Below are 27,400 nucleotides of genomic sequence, written 5' to 3' on the forward strand. Positions count from 1 at the left end.
CTTACAAATAAATTAATTAATAAAATAAAGACATCTACATATTCGGTCATGATACAACCCATGGAGTTTCAAATAAACATTCAAAGTAAAATTCGAGAACTCATGACCTTTGTCTGCGGACAGAGGCAAGATAATTCAGTGTATAGAACCACTAACTCTGTTGCGGGAGCCTAAGTATTGATGAACCTCTCTCCAAATACATTTGTACATTTAATTGAAAACAAAAAAGTTCAGATTTTAGTTTTTAAATATATTTAATTTGATATGAATGGACGGAAAACAGAAAAGTATTAAAAAAAGATATAAAAATGTAATACAGTGGTCAACATCAATAAGAAACATCCCTGATTCACCTGATTTAAGTTTTTTATCGACTGCTGGAATGTTTTCTTGCGACTGTGAAACCTGACTTTACCGACATCCTCGGAGACTGGACCACTTATTTGAATAAAGCAGTATGTCAGATAAACTAGGGCTCTTAAATACAGCAGAGGTAGTTTTGTTTTTGTGACACGAATTTAATGTCAGATCCCGAAGGTGTCGGTAATATCAGGTCTAACTGTGATGCAAATAAAGTATGTATGATAAACTTTATATTGTTGTGGCTAGGTCCCATTTTCTTGTGAAACTGATTTCTCCGTCTGATTTTGCTCACGCAGATCCTTCATGAGTTGAACATCCTCTTCAGAGTACTTTGGAGTCAAGATAACATTATCGTAGTCAAAGTCTTTGTCTAAGGTAAACGGTTCCACCTCGTCGGTACATTCCTGGAATGATACAACATATGTATAGTAAAATAGTAAATGTAGATTTACAAAAAAAAAGACTATAATATTTATCTGATGATAACCTGGTAATAAGTTCTTGTCTAGAGTATAGGTTTGGTATATAGGAACGGCAGATAGATACAGACACTTCCTCTGGTGTTTTTTTAGGGGCCCAGTGGCCGAGTGGTTAAGGTGTCCTGACGCTTTATCACTAGCCCTCCACCTCTGGGTTACGAGTTTGAAACCTACATGGGGCAGTTGCCAGGTACTGACCATAGGCCGGTGGTTTTCTCCGGCTTTCCTCCACCTCCAAAACCTGGCACGTCCTTAAATGACCCTGGATGTTAATAGGCGGTCAAACAAAAACAAAACCACAATCTTCTGGTTTCCTTCTTGCAATACGTGCCATGATCTCATAACTTACCATAACCAACTAAAGCTAGCCCCGTTCCCAACGTGACATTCAAAAGAGGATATCCCTTTTGATTCTGGTATTAATTGTACTTCATGGTCCTGCAATACACCCAACATCTACATTTAATTTTTTTTTCGTGTAGTAGCAGTCTCCTGGGTTTATTTCAGAATGAATATAGTTTTGAAACTCTACTGCCCACAGAGGGTACAGAATGATCAGAGAAACAGACAAAAACAAGCATGCAACATAATCATTAAGCTAGCTAGCACAGACATAGGAGAGAGAAAGAGAGACTCAAGGAGATACTGAAAACAAGAGGCCCATGGGGCCTGTATCGCTCACCTGGTTGGATTAGACCAAATGTCAAAATAATGTTCTTATTCAATTTGTTTTATTTGTAAATCTCAAACAATGCTATATATGGTTATAGTGTGGCATGTAGAGATTTAAAGGAATTACCTCTATTTCCCCTTCTGGGCCCCATCCCTTTGGCCCCTTTGGGGTCAGAGTCACCATTTCTGCAAAACTGTTCCCCTTCCCCCAAGGATGTTTCTGACCAAATCGGGTTCAAATCCATTCATAACTTTATGACTAGTAGTGATTTAAAGAAATTACCTCTATTTCCCCTATTGGGCCCTGCCCTTTTGGCCCCTTTGGGGGCAGAGTCACCATTTATGCAAAATCTGTTCCCCTTCCCCCAAGGATATTTCTGACTAAATTGGGTTCAAATCCATTCATAACTTTATGACTAGTAGCGATTTAAAGGAATTACCTCTATTTCCCCTATTGGGCCCCGCCCCTTTGGCCCCTTTGGAGTCAGAGTCAAAATCTGTTCCCCTTCCCCCAAGGATGTTTCTGACTAAATTGGGTTCAAATCTATTCATAACTTAATGACAAGTAGCGATTTAAAGGAATTACCTCTATTTCCCCTTTTGGGCCCTGCCCCTTTGGGGTCAGAGTCACCATTTATGCAAAATCTGTTTCCCTTCCCCCAAGGATGTTTCTGACCAAATTGGGTTCAAATCCATTCATAACTTAATAACTAGTAGCGATTTAAAGGAATCACCTCTATTTCCCCTTTTGGGCCCCGCCCCTTTGGCCCCTCCGGGGTCAGAGCCACCATTTATGCAAAATCTGTTCCCCTTCCCCCAAGATTGTTTCTGACCAAATTGTGTTCAAATCCATTCAAAACTTTATGACCAGTAGCGATTTAAAGGAATTACCTCTATTTCCCCTATTGGGCACTGCCCCTTTGGCCCCTCGGGGGTCAGAGTCACCATTTATGCAAAATCTGTTCCCCTTCCCCCAAGGATGTTTCTGACTAAATTGGGTTCAAATCCTTTCATAACTTAATAATTAGTAGCGATTTAAAGGAATTACCTCTATTTCCCCTATTGGGCCCCGCCCCTTTGGCCCCTCCGGGGTCAGAGCCACCATTTATGCAAAATCTGTTCCCCTTCCCCCAAGATTGTTTCTGACCAAATTGGGTTCAAATCCATTCAAAACTTTATGACCAGTAGCGATTTAAAGGAATTACCTCTATTTCCCCTATTGGGCCCCGCCCCTTTGGCCCCTCGGGTGTCAGAGTCACCACTTATGCAAAATCTGTTCCCCTTCCCCCAAGGATGTTTCTGACTAAATTGGGTTCAAATCCATTCATAACTTTATGACTAGTAGCGATTTAAAGGAATTACCTCTATTTCCCCTATTGGGCCCCGCCCCTTTGGCCCCTCTGGGGTCAGAGTCACCATTTATACAAAATCTGTTCCCCTTCCCCCAAGGATGTTTCTGACTAAATTGGGTTCAAATCAATTCATAACTTTATAACTAGTAGCAATTTAAAGGAATTACCTCTATTTCCCCTTTTGGGCCCCGCCCCTTTGGCCCCTTTGGGGGCAGAGTCACCATTTATGCAAAATCTGTTCCCCTTCCCCCAAGGATGTTTCTGACCAAATTGGGTTCAAATCCATTCAAAACTTTATGACTAGTAGCGATTTAAAGGAATTACCTCTATTTCCCCTATTGGGCCCCGCCCATTTGGCCACTTTGGGGTCAGAGTCACCATTTATGCAAAATCTGTTCCCCTTCCCCCAAGGATGTTTCTGACTAAATTGGGTTCAAATCCATTCATAACTTTATGACTAGTAGTGATTTAAAGGAATTACCTCTATTTCCCCTATTGGGCCCTGCCCTTTTGGCCCCTTTGGGGGCAGAGTCACCATTTATGCAAAATCTGTTCCCCTTCCCCCAAGGATATTTCTGACTAAATTGGGTTCAAATCCATTCATAACTTTATGACTAGTAGCGATTTAAAGGAATTACCTCTATTTCCCCTATTGGGCCCCGCCCCTTTGGCCACTTTGGGGTCAGAGTCACCATTTATGCAAAATCTGTTCCCCTTCCCCAAAGGATGTTTCTGACCAAATTGGGTTCAAATCCATTCAAAACTTTATGACTAGTAGCGATTTAAAGGAATTACCTCTATTTCCCCTATTGGGCCCCGCCCCTTTGGCCCCTTTGGGGTCAGAGTCACCATTTATGCAAAATCTGTTCCCCTTCCCCAAAGGATGTTTCTGACCAAATTGGGTTCAAATTCATTTATAACTTTATGACTAGTAGCGATTTAAAGGAATTACCTCTATTTCCCCTATTGGGCCCCGCCCATTTGGCCCCTCGGGGGTCAGAGTCACCATTTATGCAAAATCTGTTCCCCTTCTGCCAAGGATGTTTCTGGCCAAATTTGGTCAAAATCCAATAAGAACTTTTAGACTAGTAGCGATTTGAAGCAAATGTTGACGGACGACGGACGGACGGACGACGGACGGACGGACGGACGGACGGACGGACGGACGGACGACGGACGGACGACGGACGCTGCGCCATGACATAAGCTCACCGGACCTTCGGTCCAGGTGAGCTAAAAACTGTACAGAGAGAAAAAGATGGGTTTTAGGTACTGTCAATCACTTACTTTTCGCGAGTACTTAATTTCGCGAACTCACCTCATTCGACTTATTCGCGAATACATTATTTCGCGAATTCTGATTTCAAGATGACTTAAAATTCGCAAATGACGTTAACAGGTCAGCGATATTTCCATGTGGAGAGTGAAGTGAGTTGATTTCAATGGAAATAAAGCTTTCACGCTCGTTCATATGTAGTGTTTTGTGATATATAATTACAATCTGATATAAGTATATAATTAATCATTTTATTAATAATTTAACGGCGATGTCTGTTCACCAACTAAAGATTACGGTAGATTCAAAATGGACGCCACTTATTCTTGTCATTCTTATATGAATATTCGCGACGGATTTGAATTCGCGTTTGACTCTCCTCGCGAATTAACGCGAAAATAAATCCCACACGAAATATAAGTGATTTACAGTATTTAACAACATCAACCAGGGCAGCAGGGCAAAGCAACATATGTACAGGTCAAACTGGAAAGGTTTTGCTGCTGCAGATAAGTAAGTCACAATTATACCAGCTGCTTAATCCACAAGTATATCAGCTGCATAAGTCACAAGTATACCAGCTTATTAAGTCACAAGTTTACCAGCTCCTTTAGTCACAAGTTTACCAGCTCCTTAAGTCACAAGTTTACCAGCTTCTTACGTCATGTGTATGCTAGCTCCTTAAGTCACACTTGTATGGTTTAAAGAGATCAGTAATTGTCAACAATCTTTCAATTGTTTACCACAATAGATGTTTTATTTACAAAAGCAGAATAAAAGAAATTGTTATGATGTACATGATGGCAAATTTTGGTAATAAAAAACAATGCAGAATTCCTACAGGGTATTTAAGAGGGTAAATGTAAATTGTTTATTCTAATTTATTCTACACCTTATCAAAAATTGATCAGGAATATAAAGACCATAATATCAATGTAATGACCAGCATTACAATTTGATTTTGATTTCATCTTAAAGTACAAGTTGACAAAAGTCCAACAGATCTCTCTTCCCTTGCCCTGTACTCTTAATGTACTACAACTGTATCTTCCTTTGCCTGGTACTCTTATGTACTAAAACTGTATCTTCCTCTGCCCGGTACTCTTAATGTACTAAAACTGTATCTTCCCTTGCCTGGTACTCTTAATGTACTAAAACTGTATCTTCCCTTGCCCAGTACTCTTACTAAAACTGTATCTTCCCTTGCCTGCAGGTACTGTTATGTACTAAAACTGTATCTTCCCTTGCCTGGTACTGTTATGTACTAAAACTGTATCTTCCCTTGCCTGGTACTCTTACTAAAACTGTATCTTCCCTTGCCTGGTACTCTTATGTACTAAAACTGTACCTTCCCTTGCCTGGTACTCTTATGTACTAAAACTGTACCTTCCCTTGCCTGGTACTCTTATGTACTAAAACTGTATCTTCCCTTGCCTGGTACTGTACTAAAACTGTATCTTCCTCTGCCCGGTACTCTTAATGTACTAAAACTGTATCTTCCCTTGCCTGGTACTCTTAATGTACTAAAACTGTATCTTCCCTTGCCCAGTACTCTTACTAAAACTGTATCTTCCCTTGCCTGGTACTGTTATGTACTAAAACTGTATCTTCCCTTGCCTGGTACTCTTACTAAAACTGTATCTTCCCTTGCCTGGTACTCTTATGTACTAAAACTGTATCTTCCCTTGCCTGGTACTCTTATGTACTAAAACTGTATCTTCCCTTGCCTGGTACTCTTATGTACTAAAACTGTATCTTCCCTTGCCTGGTACTCTTATGTACTAAAACTGTATCTTCCCTTGCCTGGTACTGTTATGTACTAAAACTGTATCTTCCCTTGCCTGGTACTCTTACTAAAACTGTATCTTCCCTTGCCTGGTACTGTTATGTACTAAAACTGTATCTTCCCTTGCCTGGTACTCTTATGTACTAAAACTGTACCTTCCCTTGCCTGGTACTCTTATGTACTAAAACTGTATCTTCCCTTGCCTGGTACTCTTACTAAAACTGTATCTTCCCTTGCCTGGTACTCTTACTAAAACTGTATCTTCCCTTGCCTGGTACTCTTATGTACTAAAACTGTACCTTCCCTTGCCTGGTACTCTTATGTACTAAAACTGTATCTTCCCTTGCCTGGTACTCTTACTAAAACTGTATCTTCCCTTGCCTGGTACTCTTACTAAAACTGTATCTTCCCTTGCCTGGTACTGTTATGTACTAAAACTGTATCTTCCCTTGCCTGGTACTGTTATGTACTAAAACTGTATCTTCCCTTGCCTGGTACTCTTACTAAAAACTGTATCTTCCCTTGCCTGGTACTGTTATGTACTAAAACTGTATCTTCCCTTGCCTGGTACTGTTATGTACTAAAACTGTATCTTCCCTTGCCTGGTACTCTTACTAAAACTGTATCTTCCCTTGCCCAGTACTCTTACTAAAACTGTATCTTCCCTTGCCTGGTACTGTTATGTACTAAAACTGTATCTTCCCTTGCCTGGTACTGTTATGTACTAAAACTGTATCTTCCCTTGCCTGGTACTCTTACTAAAACTGTATCTTCCCTTGCCTGGTACTGTTATGTACTAAAACTGTATCTTCCCTTGCCTGGTACTGTTATGTACTAAAACTGTATCTTCCCTTGCCTGGTACTCTTACTAAAACTGTATCTTCCCTTGCCCAGTACTCTTACTAAAACTGTATCTTCCCTTGCCTGGTACTGTTATGTACTAAAACTGTATCTTCCCTTGCCCAGTACTCTTACTAAAACTGTATCTTCCCTTGCCCTGGTACTCTTATGTACTAAAACTGTATCTTCCCTTGCCTGGTACTCTTATGTACTAAAACTGTATCTTCCCTTGCCCAGTACTCTTACTAAAACTGTATCTTCCCTTGCCTGGTACTGTTATGTACTAAAACTGTATCTTCCCTTGCCTGGTACTCTTACTAAAACTGTATCTTCCCTTGCCCAGTACTCTTACTAAAACTGTATCTTCCCTTGCCTGGTACTCTTATGTACTAAAACTGTATCTTCCCTTGCCCAGTACTCTTACTAAAACTGTATCTTCCCTTGCCTGGTACTGTTATGTACTAAAACTGTATCTTCCCTTGCCTGGTACTATTACTAAAACTGTATCTTCCCTTGCCTGGTACTCTTACTAAAACTGTATCTTCCCTTGCCTGGTACTCTTATGTACTAAAACTGTATCTTCCTCTGCCCGGTACTCTTAATGTACTAAAACTGTATCTTCCTCTGCCCGGTACTCTTAATGTACTAAAACTGTATCTTCCCTTGCCTGGTACTCTTATGTACTAAAACTGTATCTTCCTCTGCCCGGTACTCTTAATGTACTAAAACTGTATCTTCCCTTGCCTGGTACTCTTATGTACTAAAACTGTATCTTCCCTTGCCTGGTACTCTTACTAAAACTGTATCTTCCCTTGCCTGGTACTGTTATGTACTAAAACTGTATCTTCCCTTGCCTGGTACTCTTATGTACTAAAACTGTATCTTCCCTTGCCTGGTACTGTTATGTACTAAAACTGTAAAGTGATGGTACCAGGTAGTTAAAAATCATAAAAATTCAATTCAAATGGGAGAAGTCCATGGGGTAGAGATGTCAGCCGAGGGTGCATGGCCCGCTATGCGTAATATCATTTTATGTAAACCATGTGACATTTAATAGCATTACAAGCTGACTCCTAATACAATTTATTTCAGAGCTGAAGAGAAAAAAAAATCAACCTGCCACAGCAATAATACGATTTGCTGGTATTCTACCGTAACAAAATGTATGCTAATTTTGATGCATAGCGACTGGCAATTTTAATACCCTCAATTTTGAACCAAATTCTAATTTGTTAAACCCAATAAAAATTAACATCCAGCATTTGAAAATGTGCACATCTTTTAGAACCGATCTGTGGAAAGTTTTTTTTGTTTTTCACTGTCTAATTTGTAGCCATTTTATTACATAAATAATGTGCCCTATTTAGCCAGTAACGGCAGCTAATGACATTAAGACTTCCAACTAACTACGACCATTAAATTTGCAGTTGTGGATCTCTGAGAGAGACGTAGTTACGCCTACATGTAGGTATTGACATTTATGTGGCCAGAGACAAAAGAACACTTCTGTAATCAACAATAAAATTCATAATTCTGGACAAATACTTATAGAGGATAGAAACATACCAAACTTTTCAGCAAAACCACATAACATTTTGTATTAAAAGAGTTTTCCTTATTGAAAAAAAAAAGAATAAAAGAAAATTAAAAACTTGTTTTAATATATAAGCACAGATTCATTTAAAATAGTTTATTTCTTTACAATGTTTAATTTTTTTGTTTTGTTTTATTTTATCAAATAAAAACTAATTTTTGTGCATCAAAATGAAACTTTTTAGATGTTAGTTACTTTCTAATTTAATTCATGTGCTTTGAACATTTAATTATACAGTCAACGAATTTTGTAGGTGACATTTCAGTCTGATCATACGCTATTGTCCTAGTTTTGGCATGAATGTTTATGATGGGTTTGATAAGAGCAAGATGGATTTAATTTGGGAAAACAATTATAATTTTTGTAAATATTGGCTGTGTTTTGGACTGAACTTTTCACGCAAAAATTTCTCTGTTAAAGTTTTGGAGCAAGTTTCTTCAGTGGTCAACAGTTCAGTCCGAATGGTGTGTTCTTGTCCTGATGTTTGGCATGGATGTACGTGGGGCCTAACCAGACAATATGGATTTAATTTGGAAAAATAATATGATTGGGACAACTTAGATTTAATTTCTGGTAATGATATCTATCTTTATGAATATGTTTTAGCCAATTGCTTATTAAACATGACCAATTCTAAATCATTTAAGTCATAAGATCTACAATATTCATGAAAAAAACATAGATCCAGTTTTCACGGAAACAACTCTCAAGTTGAATAAATGGATTTTTTAAATACCATACGTTGTTTTGTGTTCACTGTTATTATCATAATAAAAGTAATGCTGGTGATTTATTTCCCAGCTCAATAAACCGAAAGTTTCATCTGTTTTCTTTCCAATTATATATTATATAGTTATATCAATTAAAACAGGTGATGTTTTTGTAAGGACATATATCACAGATCCAATGCCTTTAAGGTTATTGTTGTAAAAACAAAAGGAACAATGAAACACCATGCCTGCTTTCCCAGTAATTGAACCAGTTTGAACAAAGTCAAATAGGATTTGTCTGCTATGTTTTACTGGGGTTGGATGCGAGTACCATTACTTATTTTTATGTTCTAATATATATGTAAATCAAATTCGTAGAAAGTATATACCTAGTTATTATACATGTAACCCATCTATTCATAAAATGAAAGGATTATTATCATTATGCAATATTAGAGTATTATCAAATCTATCCATGGTCATCCAATTACTAGAAAGACATCTAAAAAATAATATGTGAATTTCAAACAACAAATTGTAAAATTTATATAGTATATATTGTAAAAATACTGAAATGATATGTTTTAAAACATAATGTTATAATAAGTACTATTGTATGGTTAAATATACCATCCTGTATTGGGCGAACGTTTTATGCAGTGTATACTACAAACTTCGTCTCAATGTATGTGTTTCACTATTCTGTACAGAATATTATACATTGTATTATGATGTTGTAATTTTTGTTGACCTCTTGTCGCACACAATAGTGTGCCTGAGTGCTAATAAAGATCTCTCTCTCTCAAAAAAAAAAAAAAAAATCTGATGATAAATAAACACACTATTTGAGGTGTTGATTTTTGCTGGTTTATGAAAACATTTAAAACAAGAGATCCCGGAGAGATCTTGACATCAAGCATGGAAGAAACTTATTGGTTATATGTAAGACCGATCTTTTCTCTGCTTTTCCCTTTGGGGAACCTACAAATGAAATCTGAGTGGAGTCTCAGAACTTTTTGTTAACAAATATATATTAAACTTCAGCTGTCAAAATCAAAGACTGCTGTCTTGTGGCCATTTTGTTTTCTGAATCAGGCTCAAAATCAAATGGGCACAACTACATTTTTAGGGACCAAGAGGAACCAAAACAGCACATTAGAGAAATATCCTTCCAGTACTTCTGAAGAATTTATGTGATAACAATATTCAACAGTCAAAATCCAAGATGGCCACCTGTCGTCCATGTTGTTTTCCAATCTGTATCCAAATTCTGAGTATGCACAACTAAGGGCCATTGGGATCCTACATATGAAACTTGAGAAGATCCACATTGTCATTTTGAGAAATAGGGGGAAAAACTGAACCTGTCAAAATTCAAAACTGGCCACTTGTCAGCCATTTTGTTTTCGGATTAGTCTCAAAATTGAATATGTACAACTAGGGACCATGGGGATCCTACATATGAAACTTGAGAAAGATCCACTAAAAACATTGATTTTTTTTCTAACTAATGAAGCAAGAGGTCATACAGTCTGATGGTATTACATTTTTACTATGATACATTTCCTTAAAAGATTTGGGACCTTTATTTCACTTAAAAAGTTGAAACATAAAATTTAAAAACATCATCCAATACCTTTCCTATGATATATGGCTTTGTTTCAAGTGAGTTTTGAAGTTTCCACACATTTAACACAAATCATTAAGACTTAAGAAGATCAAAGAGGCCATTCATCACATACACACCTCTTAATTGAATTTGTTTGTAGGACAAGTATTTAACATAAATATCAATTTTTCCATCATGGTAAACTGTAAAGACCTAAACATGCTAAAAACGTTATTTTTTTATTCTTTTTTTTTTCTTTTTCTATAAAAACTGGGACTAGAGATCTATAAACAACCATATTTCATTACGAGGGAACTGTAAACATTTGTAACACATTCACTTGTCAGGAATGTATTCTATTCGGAGAAGTTTAACCTTCTGCATCCAGTATATAAACACTGGTGGTTTTTTATCCCTGTTGCTACGGCTGCTGAAGCAGCTATAAACCTGCCCAAATTTTTGTGCATGTTTTTAACACTGCATTCTTTGAACTAAATTTCCACAGATGTTAATCTTTAAAATACATTATACCATTTAAATGTTTTAATTGTGTATATCATTTCTGTTATAAAGAAACCACCTGTGTGAAATATATAAACCAACCAATAACATGAATATCAAACTTTTTCGTTTAAGTCATCACAAGTTCCTTGAAATAATTTTTTCTTAATTCTTAAAGATGTTTAAAGTTTCTTCACAAAAAAAAAAACAAAAAAAAATTGAAAATCTTATTTGGTAGCAAGATCACTAGAATATTCTATTTAGGGTTTCAACAATAATAACATATGATCTATCATCTAATGGAACTTTTGATCAACTGTCTGTTATGACCTTGAAATGGTCTATTTTCTATAATGTGAACTGGTGTTCAAAGTGACCTAGCTGTATACATGTAAATAAATAAATAAATAATGCATGTCTTTAATATGAAGAACTAAACCCAATGAAATGCTGAATTTTTCCATTCATAGTAACACTGACCTTGTATTAGACAAAGCTGACATATGATTCCAGTAACTTTTGTAAATTTTAGAAATTAAAATCACTTATTCTCAAAATTCAACTAAATATGCCATTTTCACCCCCAAAATCACTTACGAAAAGTGAGAAGAAAATTATATCCAATATATTACAGAATTAATTTTAATTTGGCTATAAACTAATGTGTAAGTCCATTGGAGAAGCAATGACAATCATATCATTTTCTCAAAATCTAAGGTTTTCAATCCAAAAATCCATTACAACTAACAACTACAGTGGAACTCGTTAACTCAAAGTCGACGGGACCACGAAAAAACTTTGAGTTATCCGAGTGTTCAAATTAAGCGAGTTATCATTTTTGGTGAAACGTTTGGTCAATATTTGTCAACATTATATAATCATTATAACTCCGCTCTGTCACTCATCAGTTTAGTGAATCCCCACCCTATGACCATGCTACCATACAAATGTGAGTGATATCCATTGCTTAGTTTCAGAGAAGAAGTTGTTTATATCAATTTAGCCAAATTGACCCCTTTTGGCCCCGCCCCTCAGGCCCCAGGTAGGTCGGCCCCACCATTTGTACAATTTTGAGCCCTGACCCCAAAGGGATGCTCACAGTCAAATACGAGCAATATCTATTGCTTGGTTTCAGAGGAGAAATTGTTCATATCAATTTAGCCAAAATGACCCCTTATGGCCCCGCCCCTCAGCACCCAGGGAGGTCGGCCCCACCATTTGTACAATTTTGAACCCTGACCCTAAAGGGATGCTCACAGTCAAATATGAGCAATATCCATTACTCGGTTTCAGAGAAGAAGTTGTTTATATCAATATAGCCCAATTGACCACATTTGGCCCCGCCCCTCAGGCCCCCAGGGGGTCAGCCCCACCATTTGTACAATTTTGAATCCTCACCCCATAGTGATGCTACCAGGCAAATATGAGTGATATCCATTGCTTGGTTTCAGAGAAGAAGTCGTAAATATAAATATAGGTATATTGACCCATTTTGGCCCCGCCCTCAGGCCCCCGGGGGGTCAGCCCCACCATTTGTACAATTTTGAATCCTCACCTCATAGTGATGCTACCAGGCAAATAGGAGCGATATCCTTTGCTTGGTTTCAGAGAAGGAGTCGTTTATATTAATATAGCCACATTGACCCCTTTTGACCCCGCCCCTCAGACCCCTGGGGGGTCAGCCCCACCATTTGTACAATTTTGAGTCCACACCCCATAGGGATGCTTCTGACAAAATTTCGTCAAATTATGATCAGTGGTTATGAAGAAGTCAATTGTTGACGAACGGACGGACGCAACGGTATGGCATATAATATAAGCTCACCTTGGTCCTTCGGCTAAAAATTGAACAAAATAGTACCTAACAAGAATATGTAAGATTGTATCAGCATACCTGTATATTTTTTTATTCAAAATCAAAACGCATTAAAATATCTTATGAGTATACAGCCATATTTTATCTGCAGGTTGAAACCTCTCAATAAACAAACTCGTTCTGAACTCTGCTGATTAACTGACTTTGATTTATTTGGGACATACATGTGTAGACTTAAGTTTATTTGGGACATACATGTAGACTTGATTTATTTGGGACATACATGTAGACTTTAGTTTATTTGGGACATACATGCAGACTTTTGATTTATTTGGGACATACATGTAGACTTTGATTTATTTGGGACATACATGTAGACTTTGATTTATTTGGGACATACATGTAGACTTTGATTTATTTGGGACATACATGTAGACTTTGATTTATTTGGGACATACATATAGACTTTGATTTATTTGGGACATACATGTAGACTTTAGTTTATTTGGGACATACATGTAGACTGTGATTTATTTGGGACATACATGTAGACTATGATTTATTTGGGACATACATGTAGACTTTGATTTATTTGGGACATACATGTAGACTTTAGTTGATTTGGGACATACATATAGACTTTGATTTATTTGGGACATACATGTAGACTTTAGTTTATTTGGGACATACATGCAGACTTTGGTTTATTTTCTATTACCTTATTAACCAGCAAATATCTCATTGCCCATGGATAAGGCTCTTTTCATAAATAAGCCAGATCTTATATTTTACAGTACCTTTAATTCTAAAACAGTTACCAAAATGTGGTTCACAAAAAAACACTCACCAAACTTTAGAACTAAAAATTTTGTATTCTGAGAGGGGGCTTATTCGACAATAGAGTTATTTAATAAATTGCATTTAATTTTTTCAATAATTTTTTTTTATTATTATTACTTTTTGGTCATCACAACAAAGAATACCTGATGATCAAATGTGATTGGTGTTCCTTCCTTGGCTGAGAAGTCCAGTGTTTGGTCGTTCTGTGTGATGGGCTTTACTGACGGGAGAACCTCCACTTCTCCAGGGTTGATTAGACCACCACAGTCAGCTGAGCTTTCCCCATCACCGGGGTCTTTGGTGGTTATAGATACAGGAGTTAACTCCCTTTGGCTGTCAGTTTCTTTGGTGAAGTCTAGATCTTGATTATGAGACTGACAGGGTTCTGTGACAAAAAATATTGTTTTATCATTATTAAGTTTCATGAACTCTGTACTATACAAAATTCAACAATGTGAAAACTAATCCAAAGTCACAGAAGAGTATTTTAAAGTCAATTGTCTTGAAGGATGACCTAAAGGTCATCACGCTTCGTCCACGGACATTTCAAACTTCTTCTCAAGTTCCACCAGTTGAATTCAGCTCAAACTTGCCTGAAATGATCCTGACATGGTTCTGCCAAAGTGTTTTTATTATCCAGAATGGTCAGAAATCAAAGATGCATAATGGCCATCAGTCCCACTATATTTAATTTGCTACTAAGCATTTATACCATGATTGTGCTAGGAAGTCAGATGACCGTTAAAACCCATGGTTACTCAACCATGGTACATGAACACACCTTTGTTTCAGTGATATCAAGTGTACAGTTGCATATATCATAATGTATATATATCATACCAGATTGTCTTCCTACGTCCTACTAATATATAATTCTATCTTATTTCAACTTGTTTGCTAAAAATACCATTCTATCATCAGAAATTATAAAAATATCATTTGAAGAATTTTTTATTATTTTTAAATTCTATTGATAAACAAAAGATGTTAGTATACCGGTAACAGGTAGGTAAAGTCTTAACTATCACTTTGATTGACAGGTACTGTACTACTGGTGACTATTTTAACACAACAGATTTTACAGTAACAAAGAGAAAGCACACAAACCTTCTAATTTCACACTAGGATTCTGACCAGAAAAACTGGCAATATATTCACTGCCTTCAAGTATATCCTCATCGTCATCTTCATCTAGCTCAACAAAGTTGTCAAACTGAAAAATTAAAACAAAAATATGTTGTGGTCTTAAAAGAAATTAATTAAGACAAATAAAATCTCAGTTATGTTAAAACCCACTAGAAAAGTAGCTGTGGATGCATGCTAATCGATGTATTTATGATGAGATGTGCTAGCTATATATGATGTATTTATAAGATGTGCTAGCTATATGTGATGTATTTATGATGAGATGTGCTAGCTATATGTGATGTATTTATGATGAGATGTGCTAGCTATACGTGATGTATCTATGATGAGATGTGCTAGCTATACGTGATGTATTTATGATGAGATGTGCTAGCTATACGTGATGTATCTATGATGAGATGTGCTAGCTATATGTGATGTATCTATGATGAGATGTGCTAGCTATACGTGATGTATTTATAATGAGATGTGCTAGCTATATGTGATGTATTTATGATGAGATGTGTTAGCTATATATGATGTATTTATAAGATGTGCTAGCTATATATGATGTATTTATGATGAGATGTGCTAGCTATATATGATGTATTTATGATGAGATGTGCTAGCTATATGTGATGTATTTATTATGAGATGTGCTAGCTATATATGATGTATTTATAAGATGTGCTAGCTATATGTGATGTATTTATGATGAGATGTGCTACCTATATGTGATGTATTTATGATGTGATGTGCTAGCTATATATGATGTATTTATGATGAGATGTGCTAGCTATATGTGATGTATTTATAAGATGTGCTACTATATGTGATGTATTTATGATGAGATGTGCTAGCTATATATGATGTATTTATGATGAGATGTGATAGCTATATGTGATGTATTTATGATGAGATGTGCTAGCTATATGTGATGTATTTATGATGAGATGTGCTAGCTATATGTGATGTATTTATTATGAGATGTGCTAGCTATATATGATGTATTTATAAGATGTGATAGCTATATGTGATGTATTTATGATGAGATGTGATAGCTATATGTGATGTATTTATGATGCAATGTGCTAGCTATATGTGATGTATTTATAAGATGTGCTAGCTATATGTGATGTATATATGATGAGATGTGCTTACATATGTATATATGTGATGTATTTATGATGAGATGTGCTAGCTATATGTGATGTATTTATGATGAGATGTGCTAGCTATATGTGATGTATTTATGATGCGATGTGCTAGCTATATATGATGTATTTATTATGAGATGTGCTAGCTATATGTGATGTATTTATAAGATGTGTTAGCTATATGTGATGTATTTATAAGATGTGCTAGCTATATATGATGTATTTATAAGATGTGCTAGCTATATGTGATGTATTTATGATGAGATGTGGTAGCTATATGTGATGTATCTATAATGAGATATGCTAGCTGTATGTAATGTATTTATAATGAGATATGCTGGCTATATGTGAGGTATTGATAATGAGATGTACTAGCTATATGTGATGTATTTATGATGAGATGTGCTAGCAATATGTGATGTATTTATGATGCGATGTGCTAGCTATATGTGATGTATTTATGATGAGATGTGCTAGCTATATGTGATGTATTTATGATGAGATGTGCTAGCTATATATGTTGTATTTATGATGAGATGTGCTAGCTATATGTGATGTATTTATTATGAGATGTGCTAGCTATATATGATGTATTTATAATGAGATATGCTAGCTATATGTGATGTATTTATGATGAGATGTGATAGCTATATGTGATGTATTTATAAGATGTGCTAGCTTTATGTGATGTATTTATTATGAGATGTGCTAGCTATATGTGTTGTATTCATGATGAGATGTGCTAGCTATATGTGATGTATTTATGATGAGATGTGCTAGCTATATGTGATGTATTTATAAGATGTGCTAGCTATATGTGATGTATTGATAATGAGATGTGCTAGCTATATGTGATGTATTTATTATGAGATGTGCTAGCTATATGTGTTGTATTTATGATGAGATGTGATAGCTATATGTGATGTATTCATGAGAGATGTGTTAGCTATATGTGATGTATTTATAAGATGTGCTAGCTATATGTGATGTATTTATGATGAGATGTGCTAGCTATATATGATGTATTTATTATGAGATGTGCTAGCTATATGTGATGTATTTATAAGATGTGTTAGCTATATGTGATGTATTTATGATGAGATGTGCTAGCTATATGTGATGTATTTATTATGAGATGTGCTAGCTATATGTGATGTATTTATTATAAGATGTGCTAGCTATATATGATGTATATATGATGAGATATGCTAGCTATATGTGATGTATTTATGATGAGATGTGCTAGCTATATGTGATGTATTTATAAGATGTGCTAGCTATATGTGATGTATTTATAAGATTTGCTAGCTATATGTGATGTATTTATGATAAGATGTGATAGCTATATGTGATGTATTCATGAGAGATTTGCTAGCTATATATGATGTATTTATAAGATGTGCTAGCTATATGTGATGCATTTATGATGAGATGTGCTAGCTATATGTGATGTATTTATGATGAGATATGCTAGCTATATATGATGTATTTATAAGATGTGCTAGCTATATGTGATGTATTTATGATGTGATGTGCTAGCTATATATGATGTATTTATAAGATGTGCTAGCTATATGTGATGTATTTATGATGCGATGTGCTAGCTATATATGATGTATTTATAATGAGATGTGCTAGCTATATATGATGTATTTATGATGAGATGTGCTAGCTATATGTGATGTATTTATGATGAGATGTGCTAGCTATATGTGATGTATTTATAAGATGTGCTACTATATGTGATGTATTTATGATGAGATGTGCTAGCTATATATGATGTATTTATAATGAAATGTGCTAGCTATACATAATGTATTTATAATGAAATGTGCTAGTTATACGTGATGTATTTAAAATGAGATGTGCTAGCTATAAGTGATGTATTTATAAGATGTGCTAGCTATATGTGATGTATTTATAATGAGATGTGCTAGCTATATATGATGTATTGATAATGAGATGTGCTAGCTATATATGATGTATTTATAATGAGATGTGCTAGCTATATATGATGTATTTATAAGATGTGCTAGCTATATGTGATGTATTTATAATGAGATGTGCTAGCTATATATGATGTATTTATAATGAGATGTGCTAGCTATATGTGATGTATTTATGATGAGATGTGCTAGCTATATGTGATGTATTTATTATGAGATGTGCTAGCTATATATGATGTATTTATTATGAGATGTGCTAGCTATATATGATGTATTTATAATGAGATATGCTAGCTATATGTAGTAAAAAAATGATAAGCTACATGTATCAGACATTTAGAGCCTGGACAGACAGATGGACGAATGACAGATGCTTTACATCACTAATGATAAATCTGAATAATATAAGACCTACAACGTCAGGAAAAATTTGAGATTAGCTTTCCTTATAGAGATTAGCTTTCCTTATAGAGATTAGCTTTCCTTATAGAAATTAGCTTTCCTTCTACCACAATACCCTGTGTTATTCAACTCTCAGACCATCAGTTAATCATTACAGCTGTTGATTAACAATCTGTTTATACCACACGTGGTATAAACTCTGTACGCATTTTGATTGGCTAACACGGTGAACTTTGACCCAAGCTGCAATTGTTATTGACGTCATCAATAATCTAATGACGTCACATCACCGGGTCCCGGACGTCACCGGTTCTACACTTTATTTGCATACGCGAAATTATACTTGACAACATTTCCCTTTGATTCAAGCCGATATTATTGTGGTAGAAACAGGTTACACGACTCGAAATTGTTGAATATGGAATTTATTTCACACTCGTAAGTTATTTTTTAAAAGTTGCAAAAAACACTCGCTAAAGCTTGTGTCTTTTGTAACTTTTAAAAAATAACTTACGAGTGTGAAATAAATTCCATATCCAACAACCACTCGTTGTGTAATCTCTATTTATAGAGATTAACTTTCCTTATAGAGATTAGCTTTCCTTATAGAGATTAGCTTTCTTTATACAGATTAACTCTCCTTACCTGGACTGCCGACTTGGTAGGTCTGTTATCCATTCCACTTGACATAATACTACTTGTGGTACCAATATCTAGGACCTGTATATGTAAATATGGGATCACTTATTAAATGTAAATAGGTCACAGAAAGGTCACATAAATGATACAGAACAAAAGATCCATGAGGCTGGATCCTGGCACCCACCATGATCATATAATATTGGTTCTGAATAAGATTGATCTTTCCACCACTTTTTTCTTATCTTATGCTTTTTATGATCTGTTCTATCAAAATGTTTTACCAACTATTACTAAATATGACTGAAGTTTTGTTCTTATTATCAATCATATTAATTTACACAAAAATAAAGAGGAACCAGTAAATGAAATCTGGGAAAGGTGACACTTTCTCAGAAATAGTGACAATAATCTCCAAGTACATTATCAAAATCCAAGATGGATACCAGTGTTTCACATATAGGATAGATATTGAACCCTGAATGGCATATTCAAAGATTTTTCGAGGACAAATTTATGTGATACAAATAGTAGATGAATATGTATTTTTGGGTAGGAATACGTGCCAAGCCCCTGTGTTATTAGTTGTTCAATCAAATATGTGAAAAAGATAGAAACTCTGGCAATTTTTGTGCAGGGTTCAATCTTTTTTTCTGATTTTATCATAATTCTCAAGCTGAAGTATGTGCCAGGGAGGTTAGTGGAGATTATAAAATATTGATCCATCTAATTATGAACCACTTTTAACTTACTAATTTAAAGTTGATGGTTCTGAAAAAATTAAAAATGGGGCTTATTTGAGGGCAGGGGATTGTTTGTGGTCAAGGGCTTACGGTATTTGTGATCAGAGGCTAATGGGCTTATTTGTGACCAGAGCTTATTTGCAGATAAATATGACAGGGAAAAACAAGCAATTAACACACGTCCCCTACTGGCCCTCACAAAAAATAGAAACATACTAAAGTGACCTTGACCCAAAAACCTTAAACTTGAACATGTCCAAGATATTATGGTCCTTTATCATTGTGAGAAGATTGATCAAAATCCCTCAAGGACTGAAGCTGCTACATCACTGACAAACTTTGGTGTAATGCACATGCTTTCATGCAAGAAGGATGGACAGGAAACCTATAGTTCCCTCCGGTTTCACCGCTAGGGGACTAATAAAACTACAAAAAATGAAAACCTTTATAGTACCCCTGGTTTCACCGGTAGGGGACTAATGAAATGAAAACCGCTATAATATATCATATACACTGACTGGGTTACCTCCCCTTCTCTAGAGTTGAGACATACTTACTTCCTCCTCCAGCCCCTCCTCCTCCCTCGTTACTACACCGGGGTTAGTGTTGTCTGTAATTACACTACTCTGCTTGCTGCCCTCAGTTTCAGACTTTGGATCGGAAGCTTTCAGATTCTGAAGCATCGCTGTTCTTCTACTGAGCATCTTTGCTTTAATATCATCTGTAAAACACCAGGTTTTAAATTGAACAGTTTGATAATAAATGAAAAGTAAAGATATTGACATGTCCCTTTTGTCCATCTTATGCCACAATCACACATATTCTTGCATCAAAATGAATTAACCTTTGGAATTTCATGTAATTGTTGAAAACTGAATTATGATATCCCTGGACAAGATAAAATTTTGAAAATAAAAAGCCAATATGAGAGGGAAACAAAGCATAAAATTAACCCAAATTATAAACATTTAAGATAAACTGTGCGATATACAATAACATGATTAATACTCTCATCAAAATTATCAAAAGCAATACAAAAGTATACTTGATTTGTGCCCCTACTTCTAACTTAAGTGTATTCATCCACAAAATAAGCCCCTGTCTACAAATTATAGCCCCTGTCTGCAAATAAGTCGGTCTCCACTATTAAGCCCCTGCCCACAAAATGAATAAACTAACCTCGAAATATTCATTAAAACATGTATGTAATTTGCAATTTTAATTAGAGACTTTCTTTACATGCAAGTTCAAATTTCAAAGGCCATTGTCAGGATAGCAGCTTTTAACCAAGATGGGATTAATGGCCCTGATTGCCAAAGGAAGTCAGATTTCGAGTAAATTGTCAACAGGATGAACACCAAAAGCTATTACATGTTTTGTGTACAACAAACAGTTTACCGTGTGTAAGATGTGTGAACTGTTTCATAAAGTTGTCATACGATTGCTCTTCTCGGGCCATAAATGTGTCAATCGCATTGTACATGGAGGCATCCATTACGTTGGCAAGGTTTTCCTGGGAAGGTGTTGGTGACAGAGAGATATCAGACATAGCCTGTACAGTTAAACTTTCTTTGGTTCCGCTTCCCGTATACGTACATGTAGCCAAGAACGTGTTCTTCTGGTCAAATTAAAGTGTGAATTCCACTAGAAAAACAAAGTGGTTAATTTGTCATGACTTTCCCGTCCATTTTGTGATTAGTTTAATATCAACTGCTAATTAACTTAAGCTTATAAAATGACAAAAAATCATACAATGTATTTATATTTATATTTATATTATGTAGCCAGTTGGATATATATATTGTGTTATATAATAACACAGGTCAGGGTTGACTGACCAACAGGTAAGTTCCCGCGCCTCATACTGCGTCATGCATTGGAATGTAAGGTATGTGTGGAAGTTGTCCTGATTGGTCATTGTAGTGAGCAGGTGAGTGTGTGCGCATGCTAAACACCTGTCAATACCCTGCACCAGCACACTTTTCCATCATTCCAGACACGGCACTCAGCATGACAACATGTTACAATGTACCAGTCATCCGTCCCTGGTAAGTCTTCTAAATATATGATCATATTACTTGTTATTTTATTGAAGATCCTACATTTGTACATGTAATCGTCTTGGTTATTTACGTTCATGTTATGTCCATCGTCGCGTGTCCGTTATTCATGTCATGTTTATACATTTGTAGGCCTTCTGATTAAACCTGAAACTTATACAAGTTGTCCGTGTGATGTTTGCCCACACACATAAGGCTACAAATGGCGCCCAACGTGGTTGAAGGCCGGGGAAGTGACCGCTAACCTTGTAGAGGACAGCGGACTCGCTATTCCGCGATCTGTGGATTGGGAAACCCCCTAGTAAGGCATTAGTCATTCTATTCATTGACTGTGGTATATATAATACATTTATGAGTTCTCAGTACCGAGACTGTAATTTACCTGGAATGTTCGTGTAATTGTTTTGTTCTTTCACCTTACCAGGGACTTTCATCTCATTGCACTACCTATTGCATTTCATCACCATTTCATCATCATTTCATCATCATGTCGGCATGGGCAGCCAGCGAAGTTATCATTGCACGTTTCCCATTTCATCTGATACCCTGTTGCACAAGAATGTGAGGTAAGATCATTTTCATTTTGCGCTTGCGATCATTGTAGTATTTCATCTTAAGTATATCTGTGATATTTATCTTTAGCCTATATGTCCAATACAAATAGGATAGAGAAGTTTTTGACAAGGCCAGTGGAAGCCCCTCCAAATTTGGTTAAAACCCCATTACTGTTAAGCAGCAGCAAGGGTGTTTACTTAAAAAGGCACATTGATTTAATCAATGATTATGACTTCACGTTGAGATTTCAGTGCCAGCCAGGTGGCGATTTCAAATTTGGTTACAATTGGTTAGTTAAGAACCTACATCAGGTTGTTAGAACCTATGGTCAAATACATGTGTATGTTTGGCTTGGTACCTGTGACCTTACAAACAAGTCCAAATCTGGTTGCATAACCTTAGCACAGAGGTCTAACACTGAATGTGAAAATTATGTGAAATCGAATGTTGACAAAATCAACAGCTTTATCGCTCAGTTTCCTTCAGTCTCTGTGACTTTCCTGGAGATACCTCCATACAGTATCAAGCTGTGGAATAAGTCTAAAGGTCATAAAAACCCTGAAATATTTGAAACAGAGGATTCGATTTTGGTCGAAAGGATTAAGATCCTGAACGATTACCTACAACAGGTTAATCAAGCTGCTGGGGTAAGCTCTGTACGGTTCCACTTGGACTTGTTGAAGTATACTAGAGCCAAACGCAAGCCGTTCGTCTGTTTTTCTTTATATAAGGACGGAATCCATCCCTCACCACTTTTAGCCAGGTGTTGGATGAAACGTGTAGTATTGAAAATTTTTGAGGACTGTATAGCTTCATCATAGTAGAACTTGTGATATAGATATATATATATAAATATATCAACAATGGCAGAATCTCCTCAAGAGGAACTTGCTGCCCAGCCGGAGGTTAAATTGGGGGCCTGGACTGAGGCAGATCTAATTAAATCATTAAATGCCTTGGGGAAATATGCGATAGTTGCACTGGGTGAGGAGACACAAACTCGCAGGCTGAGAACAAGCTCAGTGATAGAGGGTAATGCCTCTTTGTACGAATTCCCATCCACAAAGCAACAAAATATTCCCAAGGTGCCTCAGTTCTCAGGTGAGTCCCTTAAGGGTGATGTCGCCTATATGGATTGGCGCTATGAGATTCGTTGTCTGATGATGGATTCAGACATATCTCCGAGTACCCTAATACAGGCCATACGTCGTTCGCTTAGAGGTGTCGCGAAGCGTTCTTTGATTTCACTCGGGAGTGAGGCATCACCTCGTGATATCCTGCATCGATTAGATTCGTTGTTTGGAGAGGTGGCCACACATGGTATGATCATGCAGGAATTTTTTAATGCTGCACAGAAGCCGGAAGAGTCTGCAACTACATTTGGCTGTAGACTCGAGTCATATTTACAAATAGCCATTGACAATGGTTCTGTAGATAAAGGAGCAAGAAATGATTTGCTCAGGCATAAATTTTGGACTTCTCTATATTCGGATAACCTCAAAAGTCAGACACGTCATAAATATGACAATATCATGTCTTTTGACCATTTGTTGAGGGAGATAAGAATAGTGGAGAAAGAGCTGGACCTGTGCTCAAGTACTGCTTGTAAGAGCCAGGATTCTTCAAAGAAGAAAAAAGCTCAGAGCCATAACGTTACTGCTGAGGTTGACCAGCAGCAGGCTACATCTGTCACGGATGTGTCTAAGGAGTTTGATCGTAAACTCAAGGCACTAGAGGAGAAATTGTCGTCTCAAATTGACTCCAAATTTGATAAGATTTTGGAGAAACTGGACTCTAGGTCTGGTCAATCCAAATCTTACCAGGGTCAAGGACAGAGCAGAGGTCGTGGTCGTGGTCGAGGTAACCACAGAGGTAAACCTAACCACGACAAACAAAAATCCTCTGATAACCCAAAAGAGTAACGGTCTCTGCGGTAGGCCAAGCGGAGACCGAATCATCTTCAGCAGGCCAAACCAACATCTTGGATAGACTCTTAGGAGTATCCAATGAAGGTGACATTTTCATCGATGGTGTTCAGGTTAAGGGCTTGATAGACAGCGGTTCAATGGTCTCTACTATCTCAGAGTCATTTTTTAAAACTTTGCCGCATAAACCTGACCTCCAAGATATATCAACCTTAGGGCTTGATGTGACAGTAGCCAATGGTTCGAACCTTAAGATCAAAGGTTTCATAGAATGTGATGTCCGATTGCCATTCCTGTCTGACAAAGTCTTTAGTGTTCTAGTACTAGTAGTACCGGACACAAATTACAATAAATCATGCCCATGTCTGATGGGTACCAATGTAATAAGACTTGTCAAAGATTTTATGAATTCCGGAAATTTTACTTTACCACCCGAGTGGAAGGTTGCTGTGGATAGCATTTCTTGTACATTCGACACCAGGTCACTAAACAAGAAAGTTCTTAAGGTTCATCCTTACCAGTCCACAGTAATCAACGGCATGGTCAGAGGACTCGATCCCGATACCTCCACTATAATCACTGAAAACAGATCCGATAACTCTAACCTTAAGTATACAGTTTGTCCACGGGTTCTCAAAGTGAAAAATAGTGTATCGAATGTGAAAGTACCTGTAAAAATTTGTAATCTCACTGCTAAACCCATCTATATACAACCCAAGTCAATTATTTGTTCTGTAAATCAGGTTAAGGTTGTTGACAATTTAGCTTCTGAATTACCAAGCATAACAGAGTTCAAGTCTTTACCTGAAGATCTTGGTATTAACTTAAACACTGAGAACCTTAGTGAAGAGCAGCTGTATAGGGTTCGTCAAGTATTGGGAAACTGGAAACAAGCATTTTCTACCAGTCCATTCGATCTTGGATGCACGGACATCATACAACATAAAATCGATCTTATCGATGAAAGGCCATTTAAACAGCCTTACAGGAAAATTCCTCCTGGTATGTATGAGGAGGTCCGTCAGCACGTGAAAGATATGCTTGAAGCGGGTGTTATTAGGGAATCAAACAGTCCATTTTCTTCGAATGTTGTGCTGGTTCGAAAGAAAGATGGTTCATTAAGATTCTGCATCGATTATCGGATGCTTAACTCGCGTACCAGGAAAGATGCATATATGCTTCCTCGATTTGATGACACCATTGATACCCTCATAGGTAGCCGCTATTTCTCGAAGTTAGATCTTCGAGCCGGCTACTGGCAAATCGAGGTGGCTGAGGAAGATCGTCCTAAAACTGCTTTCTCTGTTGGGAACTTGGGGTTTTACGAAACTAATAGAATGGGTTTCGGACTAACCTGTGCCCCAGCTAGTTTCCAACGGATGATAGAGAAGTGCATGGGAGATATGCATCTTAGAGAATGTCTCATATTTTTGGATGACATTCTCATATTCTCTCGTACCTTTGACGAACACCTGACAAGGTTAGAGTCCGTTTTTTCCAGACTAGTGCAACATGGCCTGAAACTTAAACCATCTAAGTGCGAGTTGTTTAAAACTTCTGTGACATACTTAGGGCATGTTGTGTCTGAAGAGGGCATAGCGACAGACCCTGCAAAGTTATCTGCAGTTAGGGATTGGCCACGGCCAAACAACGTAAAAGAGCTCCGCCAATGGCTTGGTTTCAGTGGTTACTACAGGCGATTCATAAAGGATTTTTCCTCAATAGCCCAGCCACTGAACAAACTCTTACAAGGTCATGACCTTACCAAGAAAAAGAAGACTGCTAAGTCTAAAGGTAAAACTAAGGTCAAGAAAAAGGCTGAATGGGTTTGGGGGGAACCCCAACAGACAGCCTTTGATACCTTAAAAGAGAAGCTATTGAGTCCCCCAGTTCTTGCTTATGCGGATTACAAAAAACCATTTATCTTGCATACTGATGCTAGTGGCCTTGGTTTAGGCGCAGTTTTGTATCAGGAACAGGATGGTGTGGAGCGAGTAATCGCATACGCTAGTCGTGGTTTAAGACCTAGTGAGCGGAATTACCCTGCTCATAAGTTAGAGTTTCTTGCTCTTAAGTGGGCGGTGACAGACAAATTCCATGATTATCTCTATGGTAACACTTTCAAGGTCGTCACTGATAATAATCCACTTACTTATGTGCTGGGTAAGGCTAAACTCGATGCCACTGGGCATAGATGGGTTGCCGCTTTAGCGAATTATAACTTTACCCTGTCGTATCGCCCTGGGAAACAAAACATTGATGCTGATGGTCTCTCACGCATGTCTGTATGTTCTGATGTTGTTCAGGCTGTTTGTCAATCAGCAGTCACAGTGGCACCACTTGTGGAATGTGTGTCGGATGATCCTGTCTCTCATATGGCCAATGAGGACACAGGTTCGGTCGATTCATTCGCTGCAGTCGACTGGAAAGTACAACAGCACCGGGACAAAGACATAGCAAGGGTTATTGACCTATTGAGAACCGGTTTTCTTCCCAGGGGGAAAAGGCTACAGGGTGAAACTGTATACGTCCAGAAGATGTTTCGCACTTGGAAGAAATTGAGTTTGCATGACGGTATACTATATCGAACCGCTTCTCTAGACGGTCAGAACGTTAAACAGTTGGTGCTCCCAAAGCAGTATCATTCCCTCGCTCTAAAGGGTGTGCATGATGACACTGGTCATCAAGGGAAGGAAAAAACACTTTGGCTGGCAAAGCAACGGTTCTACTGGCCAGGCCTAGAGAATGATGTGAACCATAAAGTTGAGACTTGTGGGCGTTGTGTACGACGAAAAGCACCAGTTAAACCTGTTGCTGAACTTATTCCTATCAGCTCTAGCCACCCTATGGAGTTGGTCTGTATAGACTTTCTCACAGCAGACAAGTGCAAGGGTGGAATAGAGGATATCCTGGTTATAACAGATCACTTCACCAGGTATGCTCAGGCAGTTCCCTGTCGCAATCAAACGGCAAGGACAACTGCGAAAGCTTTGTATGAGAACTTTATTGT

The 27,400-nt window shown here is 37.1% G+C and overlaps 1 protein-coding gene across 2 annotated transcripts in view; it reads right to left on the bottom strand.

The window, feature by feature from the left end:
* Nucleotides 1–235: 235 nt before the first annotated feature.
* Nucleotides 236–27,400, bottom strand: part of LOC117335736 (protein C11orf74 homolog) — a 30,791-nt gene continuing 3,626 nt past the window's right edge. For both annotated transcript variants that reach the window (XM_033895910.1, XM_033895912.1), the window contains exons 2-7: nt 21,249–21,494; nt 20,408–20,571; nt 19,114–19,188; nt 14,946–15,051; nt 13,982–14,223; nt 236–767 (exon numbers count right to left, since the gene is read on the bottom strand). In XM_033895910.1, coding sequence (XP_033751801.1) covers nt 606–767; nt 13,982–14,223; nt 14,946–15,051; nt 19,114–19,188; nt 20,408–20,571; nt 21,249–21,399 — 900 coding nt within the window. In that variant the 5' untranslated portion in view covers nt 21,400–21,494 and the 3' untranslated portion in view covers nt 236–605. The remainder of the gene's footprint in view (nt 768–13,981; nt 14,224–14,945; nt 15,052–19,113; nt 19,189–20,407; nt 20,572–21,248; nt 21,495–27,400) is intronic.

Source organism: Pecten maximus, chromosome 10 (genome assembly GCF_902652985.1).
Source record: "Pecten maximus chromosome 10, xPecMax1.1, whole genome shotgun sequence".
Lineage (NCBI taxonomy): Eukaryota > Metazoa > Mollusca > Bivalvia > Pectinida > Pectinidae > Pecten > Pecten maximus.